Source organism: Elephas maximus, chromosome 12, assembly GCF_024166365.1.
Source record: "Elephas maximus indicus isolate mEleMax1 chromosome 12, mEleMax1 primary haplotype, whole genome shotgun sequence".
NCBI classification, from domain to species: domain Eukaryota; kingdom Metazoa; phylum Chordata; class Mammalia; order Proboscidea; family Elephantidae; genus Elephas; species Elephas maximus.
The window spans coordinates 88,030,700-88,043,094 of NC_064830.1; the positions used below are offsets into that span (position 1 = coordinate 88,030,700).

Below are 12,395 nucleotides of genomic sequence, written 5' to 3' on the forward strand. Positions count from 1 at the left end.
GCTCTAAGGAAGCGATATATCTGAACCACTTTTCCCAGACAAGCTGCCAACCATAGAAGTAAAGTAACACCCCTCAGTGTGGCTACCTTAGAGAACCCTGAGCCCTGTAGTTAGCATTTCTGTCAGGAGAAACCTGCAGCAGAAAGACCATCTGCCAATCTCCAAAGTCTCATAACATTGGCCAGCATTCATTAATAGCAAGTGAAAGAAAACCAAAATGACTTAAGCAATGAAGGAAAATATCTTGTTCACAGAACCGAAAAGTCCCACCTATACATGGGCCTCAGGCATGGCAAGATCCAGGTGCTCAGATAATGTCATCAGGAAGCTGTTTCTTCATCCTTTAGCTCCACTTGCTTCCTGTCCAGTGGTTCTCAGACTTGTGAATGTGCCTCAGAATTACTTGCAAGGCCAATTAAAACACAGATTGCTGGCTTCCACCCCTAGAGTTTGATTTAGCACATCTGTGGTAGAACCTAAGCTTTTTTATTTCGAACAAGATCCTGGGTGGTGATGTCACTGGCCCAGGGACCATACTTTGAGAACCACAGCTCTACACAGGTGCTTCACTTGTGGCCCAAAGATGGCCCCCAGTGGCTCCAGACTTCCTTCTACCAGCAGCCCCAGGGGAAAGAGGGTGCTCCTTTTCTAATAGTTCCAGAAAGAATTCCTCAACCAGCTCTTTGATGAACCAACCTCCATGGCCAGAAAGGTATAGTTCTCTCATTGCCCAAGACAATGTTTGAAATCAGGCAACCCTGAAAAACCCACCAACTCAGATTTACCCAAACCCTGTTGACTGAGAAGAGTGGGAAAGGTTGGTTCCCTAAAGGAAAACTTGCGTGCTGTGACTAAACGAAGGGAGGACGAAGGCAACTACTGTTCATTCTATGTAAAAACTAACCACAAGACATTTTGCTACAAGTTCTTCAGAGGCAGGATATGGAGCAAAGAACTGTAACATCCAAGAGGAAAGACTAGAAGCCATTTAGCCCAGGGGTCCTGATGACCTTCCTTGAAAATCATGTTTGTTCCTGGGCCCAGGAAGTGACAGCAGCTGGAAGGATGTGTGTTAAGGTATTCAAATAGTATCTGTGGAGAGGCCCAAGAACAAGCTTTAGTGATGGGAAGAGCACAGGCGTCGGTGACCGTGACCAGTCATGTATTTCTACTCTGTATTGCTGCCTAACAAACCACCCCAGCGGCCCTTTTATTGTTGCTCATGAGTCTATAGGTTGACTGGTGTTATGGATTGAATTCTGTCTCCCCCAAAAATATGTGTTGTAAATCTGAACCCCTACACCTGTGGCTGTCATTCCGTTTGGGAATAAGTTTTCTCTGTTACGTTAAGAGCCATACCAATGTAGGGTATGTTTTAAGCCAATTGCTTTGAGATATAAAAAGAGCCGATTAGGACAGAAAAGCAAGAAAAGATGGAGGAAGATAGATGCCATGCCACATGAAGATCGTCAAGGAGCCAAGGAAAAGAGACAGGGACCTTCCCCCAGAGCCAACAGAGAAAAAAAAAGGCCTCGTCTAGAGCCAGCACCCTGAATTCAAACTTCTAGCTTCCTAAACAGTAAGAAAATTAATTTCTGCTTGTTAAAGCTACTCACTTGTGGTATTTCTGTTACAGTAGCACTAGATAACTAAGACAACTGGGCGGATCTGCAATGAGCCAGCAGGTTGGCTGGGGTGGGTGGTCTAGGATGGCCTCGCTCATGACTGGCAGTCTAGCTAGTGAGCCATCCAACGCCCCTCCATCCTCATGCCTTTGTGGTAACTTGTCACATTCATGGCAAATCTCCTGAATTGATACTCCTTTTGTTTCTCTGTAAGGCAGAAGCCAGCCGAGTGCTGGTGAAGTGAAGGGAAAGGGAACTCACTGGAAGAGGGATGGTTTTCAACCAGAAAAGAGCAGCTTGGGATAAATTAAAATGTGGACTTTTGCTTTTGCTGGTGGCACAGATTCATTGTGTGCCTAAATCCACCATCCTCTAGATCTATGATGAGAATAAATCTGCCATCATATGGTGTTCAAGCCAGTGCAAAAATGGCTCACCCAAATGAGAGACGAGAGTGTCAAGAAGAGTTAAAAGGTGGCTCCCTGGTGTGGGCTGGGGAGAGGACAGTGAACACACGCTGGTCAGCAGAAATGCAATTTGGGAGAATGTGGGCATTTATACAGACATTTCTGAGAAGCCACGGGCGGGGAAAGCTCTGGAAGTGGAGCTGCTGAGTTGACCTTCACTCAGAGGAAAGGGTGATTTAATTTTTAAAACCATCCTCTTAGCATAATATGACTCAAAGGACACAGCCGGCACCTCGACAATCACATTGCCTGAGAAACATTCCCTCCCAAATGAAAGACACTCGGGGGCAGGAAGGTCCGTGAATATCCTTTTCCAAGAAGAGGCCAGCAGAGGCTGCAGGCAGCCAAGGACAGACTGCCTCCTCTGCTCAGGCCACGCAGCAGGCTTCCTGATGACCTCAGGCGTGCGCTCTGTCAGTCCCAGTCGCAGACCATCAAGGCACAAGAAAGAGCAAGAGCCTCTTGGCCACATGATGGCAGGCCAGTAGAAAGCCTAGTGTCCCCACACAACTCTGCTTAAATGGATTTTATGCGTGCTCTTTATGGGAAATGGAGAAGGAGCTCATGAATTTTAGGTTCTGCTCATTCTGGTGCTGGCTCGAGCTTCCCACCACGCTGGCATTGGCACCCCCAAATTTCAGGGTGCTGGGGCGTTTTTTTAGCTTTATACACAATCTTAGTCCTTTATTTAGAGGCTCTTTAAAGGGTCGGAAGGGAGCTTGAAGTTCTCAGTTGTACGGGGTAGCCATGTGCTTTAGTGACATTCACAAACACCCAGATTGACATAGTTGGGGGTTGAAGTCATTTTCTGTCCATTCATTTGGCAAAAGTTACCATGTCAGTCTCCAGGGCTGTAATGGTAAACACGATGGGGTGGCCTCAGGAAGCAGTATGTGGCCTTGAGGCTGTGCAGGAACTGAGCCTGAAACTTCTCTACCCTCAGTGCCTGCTACTCTTGGTTGCCCATTCCAGGCCCCCAGCCATTCCTTGCTTTGCCGAGCTCTGCCTACCTCAGGGACCTGACACGTGTTCCCTCAGCCGGGAACAGCCTGTCCACAGTATCTGTGGGCTCCCAGCTTTCAGACCTCCGCTCGGATGTCACCTCAGAGACTCTGTCCCCAAATGTGCTGCCTCAAATAGTATCCCCTCCCCTGCCATCATTTCCAGCCCTGCATCCTGCTCTTTTGTTCCTCCTAGCACTCATCACCCTGACGCAATTATGTGTGCAGCTAGCTGCCTGTTAAGTGTCTTCTTGACACCTGACTGTGAGGGCAGTGAGCCAGGGGCATGCCTGACTCACCCCTTCTAAATCCCCTGCCCCAAGCAGCATCTTGGTCAACAAGCTAGTGGAGGTCGAGAACCTGTCTTTCAGTGACTTTTGCCTTGTGGGCAGCATGTTTCTGCTTCAGTTATTCTTGGAGCAAGGTTGTGTTTGTACTTGAAGGTTTTCAGCGCCAGCTCCAGTGTAGCTTAAGACCATGCTTTTTAGCTTCCTTTTTCCTGTCCTCCCAGCTATTTCAGGGACTGGATGCCTCTGCACCAAGTGACGAAGATCTCCATGTGGTTCTTATCTTGTCCCCACCTACATTTCCATAACAATAGGGTCCTCACCATCAGTTTGTCAGGCCCCTTCCCGCCTTCACGTTCCCTGCCCTTTGCCTGTTTTACTGTCTAATCCCTCCAGTTGCAGAGCAGACCAAGTAACAGAAAAAAAAAAAGACAAACAAGGGAGGATAAAGGTGAAGGAGCGGCCTTGATCAGGGTGAGCAGGATTCCATGTCACATTTCCAGCAGCTCCTTACTTCTATGTCTCTGGTGCTTCCCCAGAGACAGTAGTACATCACAGTCCGAGAATACCCACTCAGTGTGCATTGCCCGGGCCAGCCCTCTGCAGGCCCTGTGAGGAGTCCTTAGGGTCCTCTTGACCACCCCACTGAGCCGCTGGGACCGCATGCATGGGCTCTGTTGGTCCTCACAACGCTTCTTCAAAATTGACATCAGTTGTGGACAAATTGTTGTTGTTGTTAGGTGCCGTCGAGTTGGCTCTGACTCATAGCGACCCTACGTACAACAGAACTAAACACTGCCTGGCCCTGCGCCATCCTTATAATCGTTATGCTTGAGCCCATTTTCGCAGCCACTGTGTCAATCCACCTCGCTGAGGGTCTTCCTTTTTTCCGCCGACCCTGTACTTTGCCAAGCATCATGTCCTTCTCCAGAGACTGATCCCTCCTGACAACATGTCCAAAGTATGTAAGATGCAGTCTCGCCCATCCTTGCTTCTAAGGAGCATTCTGGTTGTACTTATTCTAAGACAGATTTATTCATTCTTCTGGCAGTCCATGGTATATTCAATATTCTTCGCCAACACCACAATTCAAAGGCGTCAACTCTGCTTCCATCTTCCTTATTCATTGTCCAGCTTTCACATGCATATGATGCTATTGAAAATACCATGGGTTGGGTCAGGCGCACCCTTAGTCTTTCTTCAAGGTGACATCTTTGCTTTTCAACACTTTAAAAAGGTCCTTTGCAGCAGATTTACCTAATGCAATGCGTCTTTTGATTTTTTGACTGCTGCTTCCATGGCTGTTGATTGTGGATCCAAGTAAAATGAAATCCTTGACAACTTCAGTCTTTTCTCCATTTATCATGATGTTGCTCATTGGTCCAGTTGTGAGGATTTTTGTTTTCTTTATGTTGAGGTGTAATCCATACTGAAGGCTGTGGTCCTTGATCTTCATTAATAAGTGCTTCAAGTCCTCTTCACTTTCAGCAAGCAAGGTTGTGTCATCTGCATAACCCAGGTTGTTAACGAGTCTTCCACCAATCCTGATGCCCCGTTCTTCTTCATATAGCCCAGCTTCTCGGATTATTTATTCAGCATACAGATTGAATAGGTATGGTGAAAAAATACAACCCTGGCACACACCTTTCCTGACTTTAAACCAATCAGTATCCCCTTGTTCTGTCCAAACAGCTGCCTCTTGCTCTATGTAAAGGTTCCTCATGAGTACAATTAAGTGTTCTGGAATTCCCATTCTTCACAACGTAATCCATAATTTGTTATGACCCACACAGTCGAATGCCTTTGCATAGTCAATAAAACACAGGTAAACATCCTTCTGGTATTCTGTGCTTTCAGCCAGGATCCATCTGACATCAGCAATGATATCCCTGGTTCCACATCCTCTTCTGAAACCAGCCTGAATTTCTGGCAGTTCCCTGTCGATATACTGCTGCAGCTGTTTTTGAATGATCTTCAGCAAAATTTTGCTTGCATGTGATATTAATGATATTGTTCTATAATTTCCACATTCAGTTGGATTGCCTTTCTTGGGAATAGGCATAAATATGGATCTCTTCCAGTCAGTTGGCCAGGTAGCTGTCTTCCATATGTCTTGGCATAGATGAGTGAGCACCTCCAGCGCTGCATCCGTTTGTTGAAACATCTCAACGGATATTCCATCAATTCCTGGAGGCTTGTTTTTCGCCAGTGCCTTCAGAGCAGCTTGGACTTCTTCCTTCAGTACCATCAGTTCCTGATCATATGCTACCTCTTGAAATGGTTGAACATCGACTAATTCTTTTCGGTATAGTGACTCTGTGTATTCCTTCCATCTTCTTTTGATGCTTCCTGCATCATTTAATATTTTCCCCATAGAATCCTTCACTATTGCAACTCGAGGCTTGAATTTTGTCTTCAGTTCTTTCTGCTTGAGAAACACCGAGCGTGTTCTTCCCTTTTGGTTTTCCATTTCCAGCTCTTTGCACATGTCATTATAATGCTTTACTTTGTCTTCTTGAGCCACCCTTTGAAATCTTCTCTTCAGTTCTTTTACTTCATCAATTCTTCCTTTTGCTTTAGCTGCTCGACATTCGAGAGCAAGTTTCAGAGTCTCCTCCGACATCCATTTTGGTCTTTTCTTTCTTTCCTGTCTTTTCAGTACCTCTTGCTTTCTTCATGGATGATGTCCTTGATGTCATTCCACAACTCGTCTGGCTTTCGGTCACCAGTGTTCAATGCGTCAAATCTCTTCCTGAGATCGTCTCTAAATTCAGGTGGCTTATACTCAAGGTCATATTTTGGGTCTCGTGGACTTGCTCTGATTTTCTTCAGTTTCAGCTTGAACTTGCATATGAGCAATTGATGGTCTGTTCCACAGTCAGCCCCTGGCCTTGTTCCAAGTGATGATATTGAGCTTTTCCATTGTCTCTTTCCATAGATGTAGTCAATTTGATTTCTGTGTGCTCCATCTGGCGAGGTCCATGTGTATAGTTGCCATTTATGTTGGTGAAAGAAGGTATTTGTGATGAAAAAGTCGTTGGTCTTGCAAAATTCTATCATTCGATCTCTGGCATTGTTTCTATCACCAAGACCATATTTTCCAACTATTGATCCTTCTTTGTTTCCAACTTTCGCATTAAATTACCAGTAATTATCAATGCATCTTGATTGCATGTTCGATCAATTTCAGACTGCAGCAGCTGATAAAAATCTTCTATTTCTTCATCTTTGGCCCTAGTGGTTGGTTCATATATTTGAATAATAGTCGTAATAACTGGTCTTCCTTGTAGGCGTATGGATATTATTCTATCACTGACAGCAGTGTACTTCAGGGTAGATCTTGACATGTTGTTTTTGACAATGAATGCAACACCATTCCTCTTCAAGTTGTCATTCCCAGCATAGTAGACTGTATGATCGTCTGATTCAAAAATGGCCAATACCAGCCCATTTCAGCTCACTAATGCCTAGGATATTGATGTTTATGCATTCCATTTCATTTTTGACAATTTCTAATTTCCCTAGATTCATACTTCATACATTCCAGGTTCCGATTATTAATGGATGTTTGCAGCTGTTTCTTCTCATTTTGAGTCATGCCACATCAGCAAATGAAGGTCCCGAAAGCTTTACTCCATCCACGTCATTAAGGTCGACTTTACTTTGAGGAGGCAGCTCTTCCCCAGTCATCTTCTGAGTGCCTTCCAACCTGGGGGGCTCATCTTCCAGCACTATATCAGACAATGTTCTGCTGTTATTCATAAGGTTTTCACTGGCTAATGCTTTTCAGAAGTAGACTGCCAGGTCCTTCTTCCTAGTCTGTCTTAGTCTGGAAGCTCAGCTGAAACCTGTCCACCATGAGTGACCCTGCTAGTATCTGAATACCGGTGGCATAGCTTCCAGCATCACAGCAACACTCAAGCCCCCACAGTACGACAAACTGACAGACACGTAGGGGTATGGACAAATAAATTCACCTAAATTTCAGATTCTACCTTTTCTTGGAAAAAAAAAAATGTATTTGGCAACACTAGAGTGACAATCCTATATGGCAAGCATGGGCTGGAGCTGGGAGGTTGCTGCTTGTTCATTGGGGCTGTACCCTCACGTTCTGTCTCAGTCATGTAGTGCCTGCCTCTGGTCTGGGGGCATTTGTGTTTGTAGCCCCTCTCCTTTTAGTTTAGCTTTTCCTTGAAAACCGACAGTCCCCATCAGCCCAGTCTCTGGTGCTACTAGAAGCCAGCGCAGTAGAACTGCTGTGTTTTCTTCTGTCCCCTGCTAATGCTGCTCTTGACATTGCTACTTGAACTCTCATTCAGACACAACATCCTAATAGGAGTGTAACAGCAGGGTCAAGTGCTTCAACAGGAATCTTTAATAATCAATGGCTGATGGTTTACTGAGATCATGAAGATGAAGGGATGCTGTTTTCTGAACAAGTCTTGCTCCAGGCCAATAAATATATATATATATATATATTTTTTTTTTTCCCCCTGGAGAGGTTATACCTGCGAATTCCCAATTAGTTTATTATAAAAAGAAAAAAAATCCCGTTGGCGTCGAGTCGATTCTGACTCATAGCAACCCTGTGGGACAGGGTAGAACGTTCCCATAGAGTTTCCAAGGAGCGCCTGGTGGATTCGAACTGCCGACCTTTTGGTTAGCAGCCACGGCTCTTAACCACTACACCACCAGGGTTTCCAGTTTATTATAGGCCACCGTTAATGTCAGTCTTTGATATTACCATTAGGTGATGCAATCCAGTTTCCTTGGTTGAATTCACATCTCCAGCCCTGACCTCCCTCCCAAACTCCAGACTCATGTACACATGCTGACTCAACAGCCCCACTTTGATGCCACAATCGCTCCTCAAACCCAACTTGTCCAAAGCTGAGTTCCTACATTTCCCTTCCAAACCTGCTCCACCCACAGCCTTCCCCAGCTCAGGTGAGGGCGACTGCATTGTCCACTTCCTCAGGCCAAAACCCTTGGAGTTATTTGTAGCTTCCTTTCTTTCTCCCTCACCCACATCCTACCCATCAGGAATCTTGTTGGCTCTGTCTTCGGTATATCTCCAGAACCTGGACACAATCTCTATCTGCCCTCCAGTGCTGCCATTGCTTCTCGCCTGGGAGACAGCAGTCGCTCCTAACTTGTCTCCCTGTTTGTACCCTCGCCTTCCTTCAGTCTATTTTCCTCTCAGCACCTAAGTCAAATCAAGTCCGCCCTGCTCTAAATCCTTCATTGGCCCGTCATTTTACGTAGAATGACAGTCTTACAGTGGCCTCCGAGGCCCCTCAGCCTTCTCTAACATATAGCCCTGCGTGCCCTGCTCCAGCCCCAGCTGCGTGTTGCCGCTCTGTGAATACACCACACGCTTTCCACCTAACGGCACTGCCTAGGAGGCACCAGGTACACTGAGGCCCACCTTGCCAGCTGTCCTTGTACTCCTGATCTCCCTTACCCTGCTCTTCTTGTTTTTCAATATCATTTTCCGCCACTTCATGCTCTGTATTGTTTATTTATTATGTCTATGGCTTTTTATAGCCACGTAGTACTCTGCTGAGTGGATGTACCAAAATTTGTCTTATTTAGCCATTCTTGTTAGGGATTTTTTGCATATCACTTTAAAACCTGTTGCCATCGAGTTGATTCTGACTCATAGCAACCCTACAGGACAGAGTAGAACTGCCCACATAGAGTTTCCAAGGAGCCCCTGGTGGATTCGAACTGCTGACCTTTTGATGAGCAGCCTAAGCTCTTAACAACTACGCCACCAGGGTTTCCGTGCGTATCACTTTATAAAACCCATTTTCCATACATTGAGACTTCCACGATTGACGGCAACTTTGTGATACATTTTTTTTTTTAATTAAGGTATGATTGCTTTGCGATACTTGGTACACAAACAAGAGCAGAACAAAATAAAGCAAAAACACTATAAAATACTCGTCCCTCTCCATGATATGATTCCGTATAGGTACAGGTGAGCCTCATTTTTATGAATTCTGCATGTGCCAAAGGGCCTCCTTGTTAAAATTTATTTGTAACCCCCAAATCAGTACTCATGGCACTTTTGCAGTCATTTGTAGACGTGTGCGGAGCTTCAGCAAAGCGCAGGTTCCCAGCCGAGGTCAAACAGGGTGGAGCTTGCCTGTGAACAAGTGTCTCAGTGTTCATACTATATACAAGTACCCTCTTGGCGGTCTACTTGGTGCCATATTTTTTGCAATTTAGTGCTTTTTATTGGTGATTTTGCTGCTTTAAAATGGCCCCCAAGTGTAGAGCTGATGTGCTCTCTAGTGTTCCTAAGTGCTAGAAGGCTGTGATGTGCCTTATGGAAAAAATGTGTGTGTTGGATAAACATCGTTCAGGCATGAGTTATAGTGCTGTTGGCCGTGAGTCCCATGTTAATGAATCAATAATATATGTTAAATAAATTAAAAAAAAAAAAAGACCAAACCCCATTGCTGTTGGGTCTGACTCATAGCAACCCTATTAGGACAGAGTAAGAAAAAAAAGTTGTCTTTAAACAGAAAATAAAAATACTAAATGTAAAATAAGGCTATGTATTGATCCGTTGACGACAGTGTTGTGGCCAGAAGCTCATAGGAGCCTAACCTTGTATTTTCCCTAGGAGCAATGGTTGAGTATTTGCTAACTCAGTGTTTGCAGTGACTACTGCAAATAACACGAATCAACTTCATTTTGTTATAGTTATTTTTTAATAATTTTTTATGTTGATACAATTTTAAACTTACAGAAAACTTTTAATGTAAAATCAACTCCCATATAACCCTCCATCCAGATTCACCAGCTGCTGGCATTTTGCCCCAATTGCTTTATCGTATTCTCTACCTACCTTATCTGTCTGCACATATGTATATATGTATATATTCAAATCATTTGAGATTAAGTTGCGCACATCATTCTCTGTGCCCGTGAGCACTGCAGTATGTATATCCTAGGGCATTTATTTTACAAGACCACAGTATAGTGATCAAATTTAGAACAGTTTGCACTTATAAGCCACAGACTATATTCAGATTTCTCCATTTGTCCCAATAATGCTGGGTCTAGCAATGTTTTTTGCAGGCCAGTTTCCAGTACAGGATCATACATGCATTCACTTGCCATATCCGGAACAGCCTCCAGTCTGTCTTTGTCTTTCATGACCTTGATATTTTTGGAGAGTACAGTTCCAGCTGTTCTATAGAATGTTCCTCAATTTGGGTCTAATAGCCTTTCAGCTGCACTCCGAGAATGTGATCTGAAGAAGTATCCTCCTGTTTTCTGCCCCCCAGGGCCCGGAAGCCGACGAGAGAGACCCCTGTCAGCAACCCGAAAAACCGTGCTCAAGGCTGAGGACCGGGAGGAAGACGCCTCGGCTGTGCTCAGAGCCATCCAGGTGGAGAACGAAGCCCTGCAGAGGGCGCTCCTCCGCAGAAAGGCCGAGCCTCCAGCCAGCCAGCTGCAGGTGTGTTCAAAGGCAGAGGGGAGGAGCTGAGCACTGTGGGGCCCACTCAGGCCAGGCAGCTCTCTCCACCCAGCTGAAAAGAGCCCATGGTGAGGAGAGAGCAGATGGGAGGTTTCACTTGCCTCAGACTCATCTGCATTTCCACTGCTCCACGGGACATCACTTGCTGACCTGCCAAAGTTCCCCTTTCCTCCACCTTCTTTCAGTTTTGTGTTTACTTCACAAAGAGCCTAGGTTGGAGGCAAATATCCCTCCAGTCCTTGCTGACATCTCTACCAACAAGAAATGGGTCCCTCACACCAGGGATGCAAACTGGGGAAGGGAGAGGCTGGGGAGGAGGGAGAGAACAGGTCAGTGAAAGAATGAGCGAGAAACATGAAAGAACCTGGCTCTGGCTTCTCTGGAAAGGTCTTCTTCCCCAGAGCTGAGCGGAGGAGCATGAGCCCTCCAGGCCTCTGTAGTCCTCACACTCCCTGTTTTCCTACCTGTGGCCCATTTCACTTGGTCGTGAAATCTCCCTGGCCCTCCAGGTGTTGACTCTGTGCCCCCTGCCTGCAGCTTTGAGCAGCAAGCCAGAGGATAAACGGTGGGGTTGGGTAGGGAGTCCTGAGCATATGAAAGCCTTGGGCATACCTCAGTGTGCACGTCCTTTCTTGGAAGCAGGTTCCCTGACTCACTATTGAAACCCTTTCTCTGACCTTGTCCCACTTGATGCTCACAGTAACAGGCAGGCCTTGCTTCAGAGCCCCATGTTGTAGAGATAAATTGCTCTGCCACCCAGAGAAGCCAAGTAGCCTGCTCAGGGCATGTCTTTGGAAGTGGCTGGGGGCTGCCTGTGCACACTTCTGGTGGCGCTCCAGGCCCAATTGCGGGGCTGCTCTCTGGTGCTCCGTCAAGCAGCACCTGTTGTCTCTTTTCTGGGAGCTCTGTGCTTTGGCCCTGCCGTTTATGACTGTCCGTCTTGAGAAGGTCCCTGTCCCTCTCAGGGCCCTCATCTGCCAGGTGAAGAATGCAGTGAGTGGCTTTGGCCTGACCTCCTATCATGTGATTATATCATTCCAGGATGCAGAGGAGCCTCCGGCAAAACCGCAGGCCAGTCTGCTGAAGGGCAAGGAAGAGACATTGTCCCTTGAGGTCAGTGAAAGACAGAGATGAACATCAAAGGGCCCCGCCGACCACACACATGCACACAGCACACAGTGTCCAGAGCTCTCCTCCACGAGGCCCCAGCACTTGGTCTCTGTACCCAGGGAAGTGAATAGCACCCATGTCCTTCTGCCCATTTCCCAGATGAGGAGATGGAGACTGGAGTGACTTGCCCAAGGGTACAAGTTGAAGTCAAGACTCACACCCAGGCCTGCTGATTCAATTTCTTGTTAAGTTTCTCTTTCCTGACACACACACACACACACACACACACACACACGAATCATAGCAACCCTATAGGACAGAGAACTTCCCTATAGGGTTTCTAAGGAGTGGCTGGTGGATTCGACAAAAGCATACAAAAACAGGTCTTAGTATCCTGAATAAATAAA

At 46.1% G+C, this 12,395-nt stretch overlaps 1 protein-coding gene across 1 annotated transcript in view; it reads left to right on the forward strand.

Annotated features, from left to right (window-relative positions):
- The window catches only part of KATNIP (katanin interacting protein), a 201,643-nt gene that overhangs the window by 112,418 nt on the left and 76,830 nt on the right, over positions 1–12,395 (forward strand). The window contains exons 9-10 of the mRNA XM_049902788.1: positions 10,685–10,857; positions 11,920–11,991. Coding sequence (XP_049758745.1) covers positions 10,685–10,857; positions 11,920–11,991 — 245 coding nt within the window. The remainder of the gene's footprint in view (positions 1–10,684; positions 10,858–11,919; positions 11,992–12,395) is intronic.